General features: G+C 53.7%; 1 protein-coding gene across 4 annotated transcripts in view; it reads left to right on the top strand.

The window, feature by feature from the left end:
- ANKRD27 (ankyrin repeat domain 27) overlaps positions 1-16,756 on the top strand; it is a 40,133-nt gene extending 23,377 nt beyond the window's left edge. For 2 of the 4 annotated variants that reach the window (XM_058674488.1, XM_058674487.1), the window contains exons 13-29: positions 534-626; positions 1,210-1,340; positions 1,652-1,734; positions 3,132-3,247; positions 3,875-3,967; positions 5,325-5,522; positions 5,720-5,779; positions 5,874-5,993; positions 6,899-6,943; positions 8,405-8,527; positions 9,699-9,896; positions 10,639-10,758; positions 12,131-12,292; positions 13,156-13,267; positions 14,816-14,894; positions 15,074-15,146; positions 16,281-16,756. In XM_058674488.1, coding sequence (XP_058530471.1) covers positions 534-626; positions 1,210-1,340; positions 1,652-1,734; positions 3,132-3,247; positions 3,875-3,967; positions 5,325-5,522; positions 5,720-5,779; positions 5,874-5,993; positions 6,899-6,943; positions 8,405-8,527; positions 9,699-9,896; positions 10,639-10,758; positions 12,131-12,292; positions 13,156-13,267; positions 14,816-14,894; positions 15,074-15,146; positions 16,281-16,520 — 2,046 coding nt within the window. In that variant the 3' untranslated portion in view covers positions 16,521-16,756. Of the gene's footprint in view, positions 1-533; positions 627-1,209; positions 1,341-1,651; positions 1,735-3,131; positions 3,248-3,874; positions 3,968-5,324; positions 5,523-5,719; positions 5,780-5,873; positions 5,994-6,898; positions 6,944-8,404; positions 8,528-9,698; positions 9,897-10,638; positions 10,759-12,130; positions 12,293-13,155; positions 13,268-14,815; positions 14,895-15,073; positions 15,147-16,280 lie in introns of those variants that run through there. The other 2 variants (XM_058674489.1, XM_058674490.1) reach the window with 2 other exon arrangements.
- Positions 16,757-17,148: the final 392 nt, after the last annotated feature.

Raw genomic sequence — 17,148 nt, 5'->3', positions numbered from 1 at the left:
GCTTCTGTGACATGCAGAGCCAATGGGACCAAGAGGGGTGGCTCCGGCAGGCGAGAGCCACACAGGGTTGGAGTCTCCTTTTGTCTCTGGAATTCCCCCAGGTCTTTGGGGATCCAGGACCCCTGTCTCATCTTCTATAGGATGAAGTCTGTGGTGGTGGTGGTGTTCAGCCTGGCACTGGTTGACAGATGGCTCTCCGCCGTGTGTGGTGCTGTGCAGGTGTTAGGGTGGATGCTGGGAATGGAAGCGGCCAGGATGTCCAGACTGTACCCAGAGGGAGATGGCGTGAGCACACTGCCCTTGACACATGCAGGCAGTACATTGCATATGTGTGCCCTGCAAACTGCTGCCTTCCTCTCCAGAGCCACCACTTCCAGGGAGCCGGTGTGACTGCCTGATGGGGGGGGGGCAGGGGCGTTCTCCATGCCAGGTGTCAGGGAGGAGCCACTGCCCACCTGTCCCCTGTCCGCTGGTGAGTGACTGGGCTGGAGGCGTGTCCTGTCACGAACAGACTGTGTGACCTTCCCCCCCAGGAGTCTGAGGGAGCAGACGACAGGCTGTTCCTGAAGCAGAGAATGAGCTCGCTGTCACAGATGACCTCCACCCCCATCGATTGCTTGTTCCAGGTGAGACCCAGGGTGTCTGTGTGTGGTTCCGTATCCTGACATCTCTCCAGCATGCGGCAGGGCCATCTGTGTGAACATTGATGTTCATTGTCCCAAGTTGGGGGCTGAGAGTCCCAGTTTAAAGTGTGCAGCCACCACGCTGTTCCACTTCCCGCAGCGTCGGCTGCACTGGGCCGTGCACCTGGGGTTTGGACCTCAGAGAATTTTACTGGACTGTTCATCTCTCTCAGCCTGGCAAAATATATGGTGGTGGCCCTGGCAGTGCCTCTGCTGGGCTCTGGAGCTGCGTGCCGCTCATGTCTGTGTCCTGGGTTTTCATTTCTGTTTTAATTGTGGGAAATGTGTGAAACGAGCAACTTGTTCTGCCACTGTCCCCGAATGTGGTTTCACCCAGACCGCCACCTTCTCACACCACCCCACCTTGAATTGCTTTGTAGTAGGTCCCCAAAAGCTGATGGCGTCATCAGTAAAAAAAAAAAATGCAGGTACGGGTTCCTGAGAAGATTCTTGGGCGATCTGTGCTTTCAAAACAGCATAACCGGTTCCTTAAGTGTGGACGGAGTTTCTGGGTGTCACTTTGCAGCACATCGCCTCAGGCAACCAGAAAGAAGTAGAAAGACTCTTGAGTCAAGAAGACCATGACAGAGAAGCCACCGCTCAGACCATGTGCCACCCGCTGTGCTTCTGTGATGACTGTGAGAAGCTCGTGTCTGGGTAAGGGGCTAACGGGGCAGGTTCAGGGTGACGGGGCCCCAGGGGATCCTGTAGTGTGAGTACATGCAGGTGCATGGGTAGAACAGGGCAGAAGACACCCGCCCCACCCTCACGAAGTGGGGTTTGCCTGAGAGGAAGTGACAGGGGACACTGGGGTCGGCCACCTTCCTTGCTGGCCCTGTAGGGTCATCGTGAGCTGGCACAGCCCCACCCTGGGGCTGCGTGGAAGAGCCCGTCTCGAGTATCACCCCGTGCACAGTGTAGCCGGGCCGTTCCTGTGCTGAGTCTTCTGTGTCTTCTCGGCATTTCAGGAGACTGAACGACCCATCCATTGTCACTCCGTTCTCCAGAGATGACAGGGGCCACACGCCCCTCCACGTGGCCGCCCTCTGTGGTATGTGGGCTTTGGGGTAACAGTGTCCGCTGTGGCCTGGTGGAGGCCTGGTTCATGGCCAGGGATTGGAGGAGGCAGTGACGGGAGTGAAGGGGGTTCGTGGTGAGCCCACCCCTCAGAATCCAGAGGCCGGAAAGAGAAGGGCAGCAGGTGTTCTGCAGACGGCATCTGTGCTGCCTCCTGTGTGTGTGGCTCACACCTGGGCCGGCAAGTGAGGCTTGCACACAAGCTAGGAGAATGGCCTTAGAATTGTCCCCTTGGGGTTCTTTTTAGAAACATTTGATTTCATTTATCTGAAAGGCAAGTTCTCTCTCTCTCTCTGTCTCTCTCTCTCTTGCTAGTTTACTCCCCAAATGCCCACGATAGTGAAGGCTGGGCCAGGCTAAAGCTAGGAGCCTGGACTCAATGCAGGTCTGCCATACGCAATGACTTGAACCATTCCCCGTTGCCTCCCAGAGTAGACATTAGCAGAAGTCTGGAATTGGGAGTAGAACCAGGCACGTGAGTGTGGGATGTGCATGTCCCAAGCAGCATTTAACCCAGTGCCTGCTCCATCTGGATATTCCTGTAGTCCTGCCTGGAGGCCACGTGTTTGTTTTTAAAAGCGGAGGGCCTAGCGTGGTGGCCTGGTGGCTAAAGTTCTCTCCTCGCACGTGCCACGATCCCTTATGGGCACCGGTTCTAATCCTGGCAGTCTCGCTTCCCATCCAGCTCCCTACTTGTGGCCTGGGAAAGCAGTCAAGGACGGCCCAAGCCACCCTGCACCTGCATGGGAACTTTGGAAGAGGCTCCTGGCTTCGGATTGGTGCAGTTCTGGCCATTGCAGCCGCTTGGGGAGTGAGTCATCAGACAGAAGATCTTTCTCTCTGTCTCTCCTCCTCTCTGTATATCTAATTTTCCAATAGAAAGAAAATAAATTAAAAAAAGTGGAAAACCCAGATTCCTCCAGTGTTGCCAGCCACCCTCCTGTCTCTAAGAGCCTGACTTCTGAGGGTGTGGGATTCCTGTACAGTTGTTCACACAATAGGTGTCGTGTGGGGGCGGCCTGCACTGTCCTGAACTTGGCTGCTTCCCACTCGGTGACACCCAGAGCCATTTTTCCTTACCAGTGCTTCCTTTAGTGCCTACAGAACACTGCGTCCTGTGAACTGGCCAACCTGAGGCATCCTCCATGATGCGTATGGCTCGGGTCCCCTAGAAGGCTCCCGCAAAGTTCCCCCGGTATATGGTGTCTGGCTTTACGTCTGTGCTATTTCCTCTCAAGCAGGACTAACTACCCCAGGCATGTCCAGGCCAGGCAACAAGGGCTAACACAGTGTGGCTGGCTTTGCAGTTGGGGTCTGGGCTGCCGTTCTGTGCTCCTTTCTTCTCTGTTATGAAGTCCTCGTGTTCTGCAGGGCAGGCATCTCTCATCGACCTCCTGGTATCCAAGGGCGCTGCGGTCAATGCCACAGACTACCACGGGGCGACGCCGCTGCACCTGGCGTGCCAGAAGGGCTGTCAGAGCGTAACGGTGAGCTGGCTGTGCTGGTGCCACGCCAGGAGCTGCGAGTCTGGGGGGGATGACATTGTCAGGTCTGGTGCCACGCCAGGAGCTGTGAGTCTGGGGGTGATAACATTGTCAGGTTTATGTTGGAAAGTTGCTCAGCCTCTAAGATGAGTCCCTTTGTGGGCTTCATCCTTTGCTCCCCACACGTATAGGACAGGAAGGATGAGAGTGGTGGTGTCACCCCAGGCTGAGCATCCTCCGTCCTGAATGTCTGGCTCCCCACATGTATTGGGTTTCAAGTTTCTCTGAGATGTTGCAACATTTGCATATGCTCAGAGAGACAGCTTTGGGTGGGACCCATGTCCAAAGACACACAGAGATTGTACACGCTGGTTTTAGTGCAGCTGTGTTTTGGCTGCCACGTGAGGCCAAGTGTGGGGTTTTTCTGCTGGTGGCGTCACGTTTGACAGTCAGCAAGTTTTCTACTGGGGGCATTTTGTTTGTGGATTCTGGATCAGAGATGCTCAAGCTGGAGATGAGATGGAGCCTAATCCAGAAACGGGACCCTTCGTGAGGTCAGGGGTGTGCTGCCCAAGGGAGCTGGCAGCGCTCACCCAGCCCCGTCCCCCTGTGTCTTCTCTCCTTGAGCAGCTGCTGCTGCTGCACTACAAAGCCAGCGCCGACGCCCAGGATAACAACGGCAACACGCCTCTCCACCTGGCCTGCACCTACGGCCACGAGGACGTGAGTGGCATTTGCTGTTCCCTCTCCCTCCCCCCACAGGCAGAGAAAGACAATTTTCTGATGAGTTCAAGGCTGTTTTGTTTTGTTTTCATTTAACTTGTTTATTTGAGAGGCAGAAAGAAGGAAGGGAGGAGGGGATGAGCGTGGGCGGGAGGAGGAACAAGAGAAGGCGGATGAGCAAGGGGGCACTCGTTTCCCAGTGCCTGCCGTGGCTGGGCTTGGAGCAGACCAAAGCCAGGAACGGGGACCTCAGTACAGGCCTCCCGCGCTGATGGCAAGAAGCCAACTGCTTGAGTCATGACTTGCTGTCCTTCCTGCCTGCACACCAGCCGAAAGCTGGGATCAGAGTGAGCACAAATTCAGGCCCCTGGATGACATGCACGTTCCAGCCAGTACCATCACCCCTGGGCCAAAATGCCTTGCCCTGATGTGGCATTTCTGTGTTAATGATCATTGCAACACTGGGTAGGTGGTTTTATAAAAAAACTAAAATATTTTAAGTCATGGTAGAGCCACTTCTACAGAAGCAACAGAAAGCTAAAACATAATCACCCGGTATGTGATCCTGAAATGAAATCATTTCCATTGATTGCTGGACATGGTCGCATATCCCACCTTCTACTTTGTAATAATGTTGAGGAATTTCATCATCTCCAGTTTCACTGACTGTTTCACCATGCACATGTTACTTTTCCCCATCCACTCTCCATGCCACTCACCTCCGCTGGTGCTCACACACAGATAGATTTATACATGCATGGAACCTCAGGTAGGCCAGGGGGTTGAGGTACAACAAGGTGATCCTACACTTTTGTTCCCTGCTACTTGCTGTCCTAACTTAGGAGCACATTATAGGCCACCAGTGTAGGTCCAGCCCTTTCGTTACTAGCAGCACAGTGACCTGTCATGGGTACTGGGCCTGGGGAGCTCCTGAGACCTGCAGGGAGGGCTCACGGGACCAGCACAGAGCTGCAGTCACGGCTGCAGGTTATTAAAGTGAAAGGTGCAGAGCAGAGCCCTCCAAGGGAAAAGGCTGACAAGTCAGGGAAGCCATCCCCTGCTGTGGAGGTGCCAGGCCTTGATGTCTTCAGCAATGGGACGTCACCGCATACATGTGGCAAGTGTGGTCTGGTAGCAAGCTGTGTATGGAGACACCATGGTTTCTGCCATGGCTTATTGAGTGGCACTGGGATTCTTTCTATAGAAACATTGATTGGGGAGCATGGGTCTCCCGAGTCCCAGTCTTCCCTTGGGATGCAGTGCTTAGGAGTGATGCCATGGCCAAGCTGGGAAAGGGACCGCAGACCTGGGGATGTTTCAGGTTCCTAAGTGGGTCTGCCTCCCCGTGTCTCCTCAGTGCGTGAAGGCTTTGGTTTACTATGACACACAGTCGCGCAGACTGGATATCAGCAATGAGAAGGGAGACACGGCCCTGCACATAGCCGCCCGCTGGGGCTACCAGGGCATCATAGAGACGCTGCTGCAGAACGGGGCCCCGACACATGTGCAGAACAGACTGAAGGAGACGCCACTCACCTGTGCCTTAAACTCAAAGGTAGCTCCTCCCTCTGGATCCAGTAGGTTCCTGCCCCCCCCCCCCCCCGCCCGCCCCGGGTAAGTGGCTGCGTTGCGGCAGCTTAGGCTCTTGCTGGGTGGCCGTGGAGGACGCAGGGAGTTGTGGGATGTGTGGGTGGTGCAGTTTGGTGCTACTCTTCTCACCTGGGGCTACTCATGTCCCCTGTGTCTACCCAGATTCTGGCCATCCTGGAAGCTCGCCAGTTGTCCTCCGACAGGCAGCAAAAAGCTGCCGAGGTGAGTGATGGGGCCGTGCCCGCTGGTTGCGTTGGGGACTGAGGGCTCTCGAACCTACGTGTTATAACTTGTCCCTTGTCTGGCTCCACTGCAGGGTCCTGAGCGCTCCCCTCCACGCTCTGTGGACTCCATCAGCCAGGGCTCCTCCACCTCCAGCTTCTCCTCAGCTTCGGCAAGCTCCCGGCAGGACGAGGCCAAGAAGGACTACAGAGAGGTATGGCTTCTACATGGAAGGCCGGGAGGGCAACTCGTGGCCCCCGGGGTTCCTGGCAGCCGGGTCTTGGGGCTGCTGCTCCTCTGTGGTGGCTGCCTCTCCCACTGTCATGCACCTGTGCTGCTTTCCATGGTCTGCTTACTGAGTGGCTTCTTGCTGGGTGTGGTGTGCGTGTGTTTTAGGGAGGGTGGAGAGGGTGTGAAAGCCTCTAAGTTAAAACAGGTGAAGTCGGATTCTGGTTGACTGACTTCAGATCCAAAGCAGTATTCTCTGCCTTCTTCCTCCCACCCCCACGGCATTCCAGTTAACAGCCAGGAGTAGCTCTGATTCCTGGCAGATGCTGTGCCTGCACTGCATTCCTCTGCGTGCACGCACCACATTCTGTAAAAGCCTTGTGTAGCCTGGAGTCTGCGCAGTCTCAGCCCTGACCGGAGAGGTGGGCAGTGTTGGCTGCACCATGCCGGGTGGGTCCTCACTGAGTCTCTCTTCCCCTTGGAGGCCCGAGCTGTGGCCTGCTCTCAGAGGACCCCATCAGCTTAGCTCCATGCAGCGTCACAGCAAGGAAGTCTGGGGTCACAGGCTGGAATCTGGTGGCAGGGGGCACTGCCTGCAAGGCACCTCGTTCCCTGGATCATAAGAGCTGAGTGTGAGCTTCGAACTGACCCTCTCACCTTCCCACACATGAAACACTTAAGGCCTGATGGATCTCAAGTGATGGCCAGACCTCCATACACTAGCCACTCCCAAGATGCCCCCGCTGGGCAGTGGAAGAATGTGTTTGGAAGGCACCAAAGGAGACTCACAAAGAGCCTCCCACAAGTTGCCAGGGTTTCAGAGCGCTTGTGTTATTTCTGTTATGTTATTACTGAGATCACTTCATTAACACTCTTCTTCCTTTCATTAAGGTAGAAAAGCTTCTAAGAGCGGTTGCTGACGGTGATCTAGAAATGGTGAGTTCCGGGTAGCACCTCTGCCAAGCCTGGGCCTGGGTTCTGGCAGCTGCGCCTGAGCTGCCTATCTGGTTGCACAGCTGCTTGTGTGCCCTGGTGGAATGACTGACGGGCATGTTGTGAGTGTGCCCCCTGTGCTTTGGATGGTGGTGTTGTTGCAAGGAGTGCGGCAAGAGGTTGGCAGGAATATGGAGCAGGTGAAGGGGCCCAGGGGGTGTGTGGGCCCTTGAGCCAGGGAGCAAGGCAGGCAGGCTTGGCAGAGACAGAAAGTGGTGGAGGTGAGGACAGAGCCCACAGTGTCTGTGTGACCCAGAGCAGCCAAGGGCAGCTGCAACTCCAGGCCAGGAGGCCAAGGTCTGAGTGATCGGATGAGATGGTGCTGGGCATTCTGGATTGGCATCTGGGGAGGATGTCACAGCTCAAGCGGCTGCATCTGTCCTAACAGTCACCTGATGGGCTGGAGTGGACAGCGAGATGGCCTGTGTGAGGTTCCTCAGGGGTGATTTCCCTGGCTGGCCTCTGGCCTGAGTCGGTCATACAGAGTGGCAGCTGTCCAGGGATGATGGACAAAAACAGAAGCTGCTGAGATATCAAGGATCTGAACATGGTTATCATTGGACTGTGCACGGCTGCTGTTAGTCCATTAAGGTGATGTGTAGTTCCCTGGGCTGGAGGGGCCGCAGGGAGTCCATGTGGCCATTGCTGGGCTATCCTCATGATACTGGACCCCGGGGGACTCAGAGTTCTTTGGACAAGCAGAGGAGGATGACTTTAGGCTCCCCAAAAGCCTGCCGTGGACTGGCAGGCAGTGAGTTGAGACACTCATGAAGATGCCCAGTCAACACGAACCACCTATTTGCCTGTGCCCCAGGATGCAGTGGGGTCCGCATGACCCCTCCGCACCTAGAACCTAGCTCTAAACACATGCTTTGTTCTTTTGGGTCAAACTGTGTGTTCAACAGACTAGCCTTTGCTAGGACGTGTGTTTGGGCTTTTCAGGATTCTTTCCAATATTTTCACATGTGGGCTAGTGTGTTACAATAGAAGCACTGGTATGAAGTCCAGGAGCCTGTGTGCACTTGGTTGGGTGACCATGAAGTAGCCGTCGACCCCTTGGTGCGTTTCTACTGGCTACAGGGCTGGGGACTGAACCCTGGTGGGGGTTGGTGCAGGCCAAAGGAGGCCCCAGGGATTGCGCTGTCGCAGCTGACTCTAACGTCTGCTGCATCTCTGTGTGTCCCCATTAGGAGACCCCTGAGGCTTGAGTACCCCCACATCCACAGGGGAGCGGAGGCTGTTTGTAAACAGCTCTGTGGCTGAAGAAGGAAGTGCGGGCCCTTGGTGGTGTGTGTGTGAGAGAGAGAGAGAGAGAGAGAGAGAGAGACCGAGAGTGTGACCTTGTGGCTTTGGATGCAGCCTGGGTGGACGTGAAGTTCCTATTCTTCCTGCTCTGATCCCCAGGTGCGTTACCTCTTGGAGTGGACAGAGGAGGACCTGGAGGAAGCAGAGGGCGGTGGCTATACCACAGACCAGGAATTCTGCCACCCACTTTGCCAGTGCCCCAAGTGTGCTCCAGCCCAGAAGGTGCGGCCTGGGTGATGCTGCTGGGGGTAGGGAGGGAGGGAGGCCTGTCTGTCATCCCCTCAGGAATGTCCTGGGCTCCTCATCCCCACCCTGACCACGTGGCTGCCAAGAGGCGCCTCCGAGGGCCACAGCGGGGATGCCTTAGCTCACATGACCAGTGTGGTTCTAACTTGGAAAGCAATCGTGTAGCTCATAGCTGAGTTCTTGCTCTCCAAACACTGCCCCCGCAACCCTCCGTGCCCACCGCCGACATGCTAGTGTGACCAGGAAATAGTGGATAGTGGCTTGTGTAATTGAGTGCCTGCCACCCAGGTGGGAGACGAAGAAGGAGTTTCTGGCCTCTTGCGTTTTGACCTCATTGCTTTGACTGTTTTGGATGTTCAGGGAGTGAAGCAGAGGGCAGAAATCTCTGTGTCTCTCCTCTCTGTCATTCTTTCAAATCAATAAATCTTTAAAAAAATGAATTAGTTCACATTTTCCAGAATTTTGTGGAAATGATATCATTATACACACACATGCACACACACATAATGTTGTGTTAACTTAAGCATTATGTCAAATGCCTGTCCTCTATTTTTTACTTTTAAAGTTTTTTTTTTTTAATCCGTTTGAGAGGCAGAGAGACAGAAAAACAGAGCTTCCATCTGCTGGTTCACTCCCCAGATCCCTGCAGGTGCAGTCAGTCTCACGTTGGGATCTGGGAATTCAGCCAGGTTCTTCCGTGAGGATGTCAGGGAGTTATCTATGTTAGTCCCTAGCTGCTGCCTCCCAGGAGTGTGGCATGGCAGGAAGCTAGGCTGGGAGCTGGATCCAGGAGAGGTCCAAAGGCCCACTGCCCACTGGCAGGCATCTGTTTTTGTGTTTACTGCGAGGCGAGGACTGGCGGGCAGTGTCTTCACGTGTGCGCACCCAGTTATTCCAGAACCTTTTGTGGTTCGAACATTGTCCCTCAAGGACCGGTCAGCACTTGAATGCAGCGTCTTAGGGGGCCGGCTTTACTGCAAACAGAAACCAGTAGTTTGCTGCGGCTTTTTTTTTATATATAAAATGGCCTGGGTCCCACCAGGATCCCAAATTTTGCACACTGAGCCAGTTGAGATGCAATAAGTTCCTGAGCCCCGTTTCCTGAATACGAATGACATCTCTTGTTTCCAACGTGTGCACCTTCTAGAAGCTAGCAAGGCTCCCCGCCAGCGGACTTGGGGTGAACGTGACCAACCAGGATGGCTACTCGCCGCTGCATGTCGCAGCCCTGCACGGGCGGGCAGACCTCATCGCCTTGCTGCTGAAGCATGGTGCCTACACTGGGGCCAACAGTGCCAGCCAGGCTGTCCCACTACACTTGGCCTGCCAGAAAGGCCACTTTCAGGTATGGCTCTGCCTTGGGCGGGAGTCGGGGGTTGTTGCAGAGGGCCTGACTTGGTGGCTGGTCCAGGCACGGGCACATTTCTCTCCTTACAGCCCTGACAGTCTAAGCTGCACGTGGTGGAACCAGGACACAGGGAGCCAGCTGCCTTCAAACTTTGTCATGCACCTTGGACCCTAGCAAGAGCTGGTCCTTGTGCTGGGGGTTGGTCCTCAGGGGCCCTGCCTGTAGTCGTCTCGCGCTCTGTGTCTGTGCCAAGCGCTTTGGTGCTTTATAATGCAGGCATGACACCATAGAAGGGTCCTGGAACAGTCCCGTTTTTCTTTTAGAAAACAGTCTATGTGATGCCTCCATTGTCCTCTGGCAGTTACACTGTATAGTTTCTGGGAAGGACTCATTCAGACCTTCCATCTCTCCCTAACACCTAGAACAGAGCTTGAAGTATCAGTTTCCTCTTCTGGGACATGGGTCATATCCCTAACTCTGCGGAAGACAGGTGCAAAGATTTAAACCCAAGCATGAGTACCCAGCACACCGTCTGGCAGCGTGACTCCTCACGCAAGTCCATCGCTCCCGCCCAGCGACTTCCTTCCCATTCACCCCCTCCTTACTCACAGCTCCCAGGACAAGGCCCGTGTATCTGGAGAGTGCCTTCTCCGTGAACCTAGACAAATGTCAGCAGAATCCCAAGCTAGAGGGTTCTTCCCCACGTGTCTTGGAGTTGAGTTTTTCCTCTGTGGTCTAGGTGGTCAAGTGTCTACTGGATTCTCACGCAAAACCCAATAAAAGGGATCTGAGCGGAAACACACCCCTCATCTATGCCTGTGCCGGCGGTCACCATGAAGTCGCGGCACTGCTGCTGCAGGTAAGGGGGCTTCCTGGGCCTGCTGCCTAACACACCTGTACGGTACCCTCACCAGCTTCACCCCTGCGGGGGGCCTGGGAGTGAGCAGGACCGTCCCCTGTGCCCCGCGCAGAGGGGCTTTGTGCTCTCAACCTAAGCGTGATGTTCTGGTGGCCCTGGGCTGCTGCCTCAGCGTGTGCTGCTCCGTCTGGGACTGACGACACTGCACGTGCTGAAGGCATGGGCCTCGCCTGGCTTTCCTTGGAAGTGTTGTGACCAGAAGCCTGAATTGCTGCTGCTGCTTTCTCTCTCTTTCTCTCTCTCTCTCTCAAGATTTTACTGGGCCTGGCACAATCATTCCAATATATCAATTCTCACCTTGCAAGCTCGATGATCTCCTATGGGCACCAGTTTGTATCCTGGTTGTTCCACTTCCCTTCCAGCTCCCTGCTTGTGGCCTGAGAAAGCAGTAGACGATGGCCCAAAGCCTTGGGACTCTGCATCCATGTGGGAGACCCAGAAGAGGCTCCTGGCTTTGGATTTGCTCAGCTCTGGCCATTGTGGCCACTTGGGGAGTGAACCAGTGGGTGGAAGATCTCTCTGCCTTTCCATTTATCTCCCTCTAATTCTGCCTTTCAAATAAGTAAAATAAATTGCATTTTTAAGATATATTTATTTTTATTTGAAAGGGAGATTTATAGAGAGGAGAGACAAAGATTTTCCATCCGCTGGTTCACTCCCCATCTAGATGGCTGTAACAGCCAGACCTGGGCCAGGCTGAAGCCAGGAACCTGAAGCTCCATCCAGGTCTCCCATGTAGGTACAGGGACACCAGCACTTGGGCTGTCTTCTCCTGCCTTCCCAGGTACATTAGCAGGGAACTGAATTGGAAGTGGAGTAGCAGGGACTCCAATCAGTGCTCATATGAGATAGCAGCATTGCAGGCTTAAGGTGCTGCACCACAGTGCCGGCTCTGTGCCTTATCTTCTTGATAAAGATATGTTGACTGCAAAGAATTTAAAGCATCAGGGAAAAAACCAACTTGATTGTACTACTCAAAGGCAGTTCCTTTTCGTGCCTTCAAAGATGTTTGTCATCTGGATAGGTGTGTTTTGCCGTTTTCTGTTTGCTGTGTTGTATTCAAGCCTCAGCTGTGTACTGGCTGTGGCCACCCTGTGGGTTCAGCAGTTCTCCCTCTGTCCCTCAACGTGGCCCCGCTGTCTTCTGCTTTGACCACAAGCACCGCCGTGCACACATTGGTACTTCTGAGTCTCACATAGTTTGTACAGAAAAGTTGAGAACTTGGGAGGTGCTCCTGCAGGCTTCCACAGGACAGTGCCCCTAGCCCCCTGGCCAATGCTGGTCCTCACACGCTCCTACGCTCTCCTCCCAGCATGGGGCCTCCATCAATGCCTCCAACAACAAGGGCAACACGGCGCTGCACGAGGCCGTGATGGGGAGACACGTGTTCGTGGTGGAGCTGCTCCTGCTGCACGGCGCTTCAGTGCGCATCCTGAACAAGCGGCAGCGCACGGCCATGGACTGTGCTGAGCACGTGAGTACAGCCCCCAAGGCCCTCCAGGGATCCCTTGGGGTTCGACCAGATCTGAGACGGAAGCAGTCAGTCCTCTGGGTTTCCAGAACACCTAGATAGCTGGGCATGCCGCCTGGGAAGCCAGAACTCATCCTTCTGTGTGGAGATGCCCCCAGCCCCGTTCAGTACTTGAGGGGAAGCAGGCAGTAAAGGATGCTGTTCTGGTTTCATCTAGTGTAGTGTGTACGCACCTGCCAGCTTGGCTGCCCTGTGGGGAGAGCCTGTTGGTCTGTGGATGTGCAGGAATGGTGCATGCAAGCATAGTGATGACCGATGCCCAGCCCTTGCCAGTGCTATAGGCGTTGGCCACGTGGACAGCAAGAGAATTCCTTCTTTCCTGGGGATAAGATGTTCTTTTTACTCCTGGTCTCCATGTTGAATTTTTATCTGGTTTTCTACCTGGGGATGCAACACTAATAGGCATACTGTGAGATGGTTGAGATGTTTGAGTCATCATAAACCCAGTCCAGTTCTTTTCAGTGACATTTCCTAATAGAATTGAAATATTTTAGATTCCAAGTTGCAATACTTTCCCAGAGGGATGCTGTGGATGAATATGTGTGTCTCGAAGACTAAACAAGGGGATGGGGAACCAAGAACATGCCCGTCCCGGTGAGCCCAGCCACAGGGAGTACTGGGCAGAGCTAGAGCTGGGCTCCCACGCTGGGCAGCCTGCCCCACAAAGCTCTGGCCTCACCGTCTTGGTTGTAGTTATTTCCCTCTCTTTACTATCCAGCCACATCGATACTGACGTTTAGATTCCAAACAAATATTGGCCCGCTAGGAACAAAATGTCACGGTTATCTCTCCCCGCCAAACTGTAGAACTCGAAAATCATGGAGTTGCTTCAGGTTGTCCCAAGCTGTGTGGCCTTGTTAGAGGACGCTGGTGAAACAGACCACAAGGACTGTGTTACAGTGAAAATCAGGAAAAAATGTAAGAACTCACATTCTGTTACTCTCTGCTTGGGTTCATTTGGAAATCCATGGGTACCTACTGGTTTTCATGGCCCACTGAAATGTCAAATGTGACCGTGATCCTGACTGGGGTGGTGGGGATGGGGACAGGGGATATATGTGACTCGTTCTGAGACAAGGTGGTGAGCTCTGCTTGATGGTTGTTTTCTGGCTGTGTGTGAGGACCCTGCTGAGCGTCTCCCTCCAGGGCTTGGGCACAGCCTCAGCTAGTTTCTTTCATGCCTCATATTCCAAGCCATTTCCTGTAAATACTACTTCTAAGTGTTTATTTTCGGAAGACTTAGAGAGCCCTCCATCTGCTAGCTCACTCTCACTAGATGGCTGCAGTAGCTGGGGCTGTGCCAAGCTGAAGCCAGGAGCTTCATCAGAGCCTCTCCTTTGGGTCCAGTGGCCCAAGCACCTGGGCCGATGGCTGCTGCTTTCCTAGGTACATTAGCAAGGAGCTGGCTCAGAAGTGGAGCAGCTGGGACTTGAACCAGCGCCCATAAGGGATGCCAGTGTGGCAGACAGCACAGCTTAACTCACTGTGCTGCCAACTAGCCCCCAGATTTTTAAAATTATTATTATTATTATTATTTGCAGGTGTTCATAGATCAATAGTAATTAGAACAGCAGCTGCCAAGCAGTGTTGGATGTAAAGTGGTTATTTAAAATTTAATTTCATCAATTTACTTTTATTTTATTGGGAAGGCAGAGAGATTGACCAATCTTGCATTTGCTAATTCACTTCCCGAGTGTCCATAAGAGCCAGGGCTGGGCCAGGCTAAACTCAGGAGCCTGGGAAGTCAGTCTGGTCTCCCCCATGGCCGGTAGGGACCCAGGTACAGGCACCACCTGCTGTCCCTCTCCCTCCCCGCCTGGAGGCTGGGCAGGAGGCAGACCTGGGACTCAGAAAGCAGGTCTCCAACATGGGGCGTGGCATCCTAACTACCACCTCTAAGTGTTTTAAGTTCAGAAGAAGGATTCCTTGCTGCTTTTGAAAACAACTTTGCAGTTTTCAGTGCAATTAGGTTAGATAACCCCGTGGCTGCCTGGCTGTGACCTGCCGTGTGGAGTGACCGTGGGACGTGTCTGTAAACTGGATAACCCCATGGCTGGCTGGTTGTGACCTGCTGTGTGGAGTGACTGCAGGACGTGTCTGTGAACTGGATAACCCCGTGGCTGGCTGGTTGTGACTGGCCATGTGGAGTGACCGCAGGACGTGTCTGAACTGCATAACCCTGTGGCTGGCTGGCTGGCTGTGACCTGCCGTGTGGAGTGATCACAGGATGTGTCTGTGAACTGGATAACCCCGTGGCTGGCTGGCCGTGACCTGCCGTGTGGAGTGACCACAGGACGTGTCTATGAACTGATGCCATATCTTCCTGATGTCAGGGTGGGACAGGGGGTGTTCACGCAGCAGTAAGTAGGTATCTGCTAATGTGCTCCTTTAAGCAAGCAACAGGCACATAGTTTTTTAAAAACAGTCAATTTTGAAGTGAAAAGATGTTTTTCCTTTTCTCTCCAGGGAACTCAAAATTGTATGATCTGCCCGAGGAACCCTTCAGCAGACAGTTCTGCTTTGTTCACTCTGTGTGCCAGTTCAAGTGAGTATCAGATTGGAGGGGCCATCAACCTCGTAGCTGCTGCAGGGTCCTGGCACCGGGATTGGTCACAGAGATCTGTAGTCATGGAATGCTGCCACCTGGTGGACAGAGCGTTCACACCGCTGTCTCAAACACTTCTGTTTCTTTGGTGTTAATATTTAGTTTCCTTTGGGTTTCAGGGGAAGGACTTCAAGGGAGATGATGGCAAGAGATAGAAGTGTCCCTAATTTTACTGAAGATTCTTTACATGAGGTGAGTTGCTAAACACTGGCTGGTAGCCCAATTTTTTTTTTTAAAGATGTATTTCTTTTCATTGGAAAGTCAGATATACAGAGAGGAGGAGAGACAGAGAGGAAGATCTTCCATCCGCTGGTTCACTCCCCAAGTGGTCACAGCAGCTGGGGCTGAGCCGATCTGAAGCCAGGAACCAGGAGCCTCTTCCAGGTCTCCCACGCAGGTGCAGGGTCCTAAGGCTTTGGGCTGTCCTCAATTGCTTTCCCAGGCCACAAGCAGGGAGCTGGATGGGAAGGAGAAATAGCTGGGACATGAACCGGCACCCATATGGGATCCCGGCATGTGCTAGTTGAGGACTTTAGCCACTAGGCTACCATGCGGGGTCCAGTCCTACTTTTTAAAGCCTAGCTTTTTTCAGAAGTCATCCATGGCAAACATGTGTCTCTGACAGTCATCTTCGTCTCCTCCCCTTCTTAAGAGATAGCAACAACTGACCATGCAGGTCTGGCCTGGAACAGTCAAGATTACAGACGTCACTGTGACACTGCGTGGAGACAGTGAGGGGATAAGGATGGAGGAGGGAGGAGCGTGTGGGGTGTGGAGTCTCTGGGATCCCCAGGGCTGCCCTCTTGTTGAGTAAAGACCTTCCCCAAACATGAGCCCAGGTTGTTTATGGAGGTCGTGCCTTCGTGGCCATCTGCCTCCTGTGCCATCTGCTGGCTCAGCTGTCGGGAGAGGCCTGGTACACAAGCTGGGCCCTTTCCTCTGGTGGCTTTCTGAAGAGGAAACACATGTAATAGGGAGTGAGAGTGGTTCTTCTCAGCATGCCGGATGTCCATTTCATCTTTAGTGTCTCTCAGCTTTGCCAGTAGACCTGTAGACCTCTGGGAGGTCCGCAGACTTCGACATGTGCCTAAAGTCAAGTGCTGGCTTCACCCCAGCTGGGAAATGGGGATATCAATAGTACACCTGCTGCTTAGGAGTTCCAAAGCCTGAACATGAGAGCTTTGCCATGTGTGTGACATGTTGCAGGACGGGCATGTCACAATTGGAATTACACCCCGTCAAGTAGTGAACATGCTTAGCAGCTGTACCGGGCTTGACTGCAAGACAGAGCAGGCATGGTTGATTTGACATGTAACTTTTCTTCAGCCAGAGAGGCGAGGAGTCAACCTGAGACACAAGGATAAGCTGCCGGAGCAGAGCGAGTCTCTGACTGGGGCCGGGAAAAGCAGTGAGCGGCCCGAGCCGCCTGGACACCCCACACGCACTGCTCCAGGGAACAGGGACAGTAGGCGACTGCTGCGTAGACACACAGTCGAGGGCCCTGAGCCTGCAGGCCACCACGCCACACACCAAGAGGCCACTACTTCCCAACCCTCACAGTCTTAAGGAATCGTTAACTTGGCTGCCATGAGTACGCAAGGTGCTGAGCACAAGCAAAGTCTGGCACTACCCGTCCCTTCCAGTGCCCGGCTTGAGAGAAGCTTTTCTGAGGTGAAGGAAAGAAGGCCACAAGACCCTTCCGGCTCTCTCCTCTTCCCGGCCTAATGAATACACGTGAGAAGAAGTGGACAGAAATCCCAGTGGTCAGGGCCAGAGCCTCCAGTCCAGGTGGCGGCCGTGTCACTGCTCCTGCTACGCTCTGTGATGTGTAGCAAACTGCAGGTGAAACTCCCCCACCTGCGGGTTAAGCCAGAGACAGTAGGGGCCAGGCAGAAATGTCACACTGGAATGAAGAAATGGAACCTGGGCCATGTCCCTTGGTAAAGCAACACTTGAACCCAAAGATGCCTCAACGCCATTTTGACGTTCACCAGAGTGACACCTTAGAACTTAGCCTACACCACGCATACGGAAGAGGTTGGATTTAACTTTTCTTTCAGTGTTTCCAGAACCATCCCTTTCTTTTGAGAACCTCCCTTAAATGTCACACCCGACAGATGGTTACTAGAGTCGATTTGGCACATCTTTTCTTAGTCTTTTAATTCAAAACTTACAGCACAAAGTTACCTTAAGT

This window comes from Ochotona princeps, chromosome 16 (assembly GCF_030435755.1).
Source record: "Ochotona princeps isolate mOchPri1 chromosome 16, mOchPri1.hap1, whole genome shotgun sequence".
In the NCBI taxonomy this organism is placed as follows: domain Eukaryota; kingdom Metazoa; phylum Chordata; class Mammalia; order Lagomorpha; family Ochotonidae; genus Ochotona; species Ochotona princeps.
This window is presented reverse-complemented; position numbering and strand designations above follow the sequence as displayed.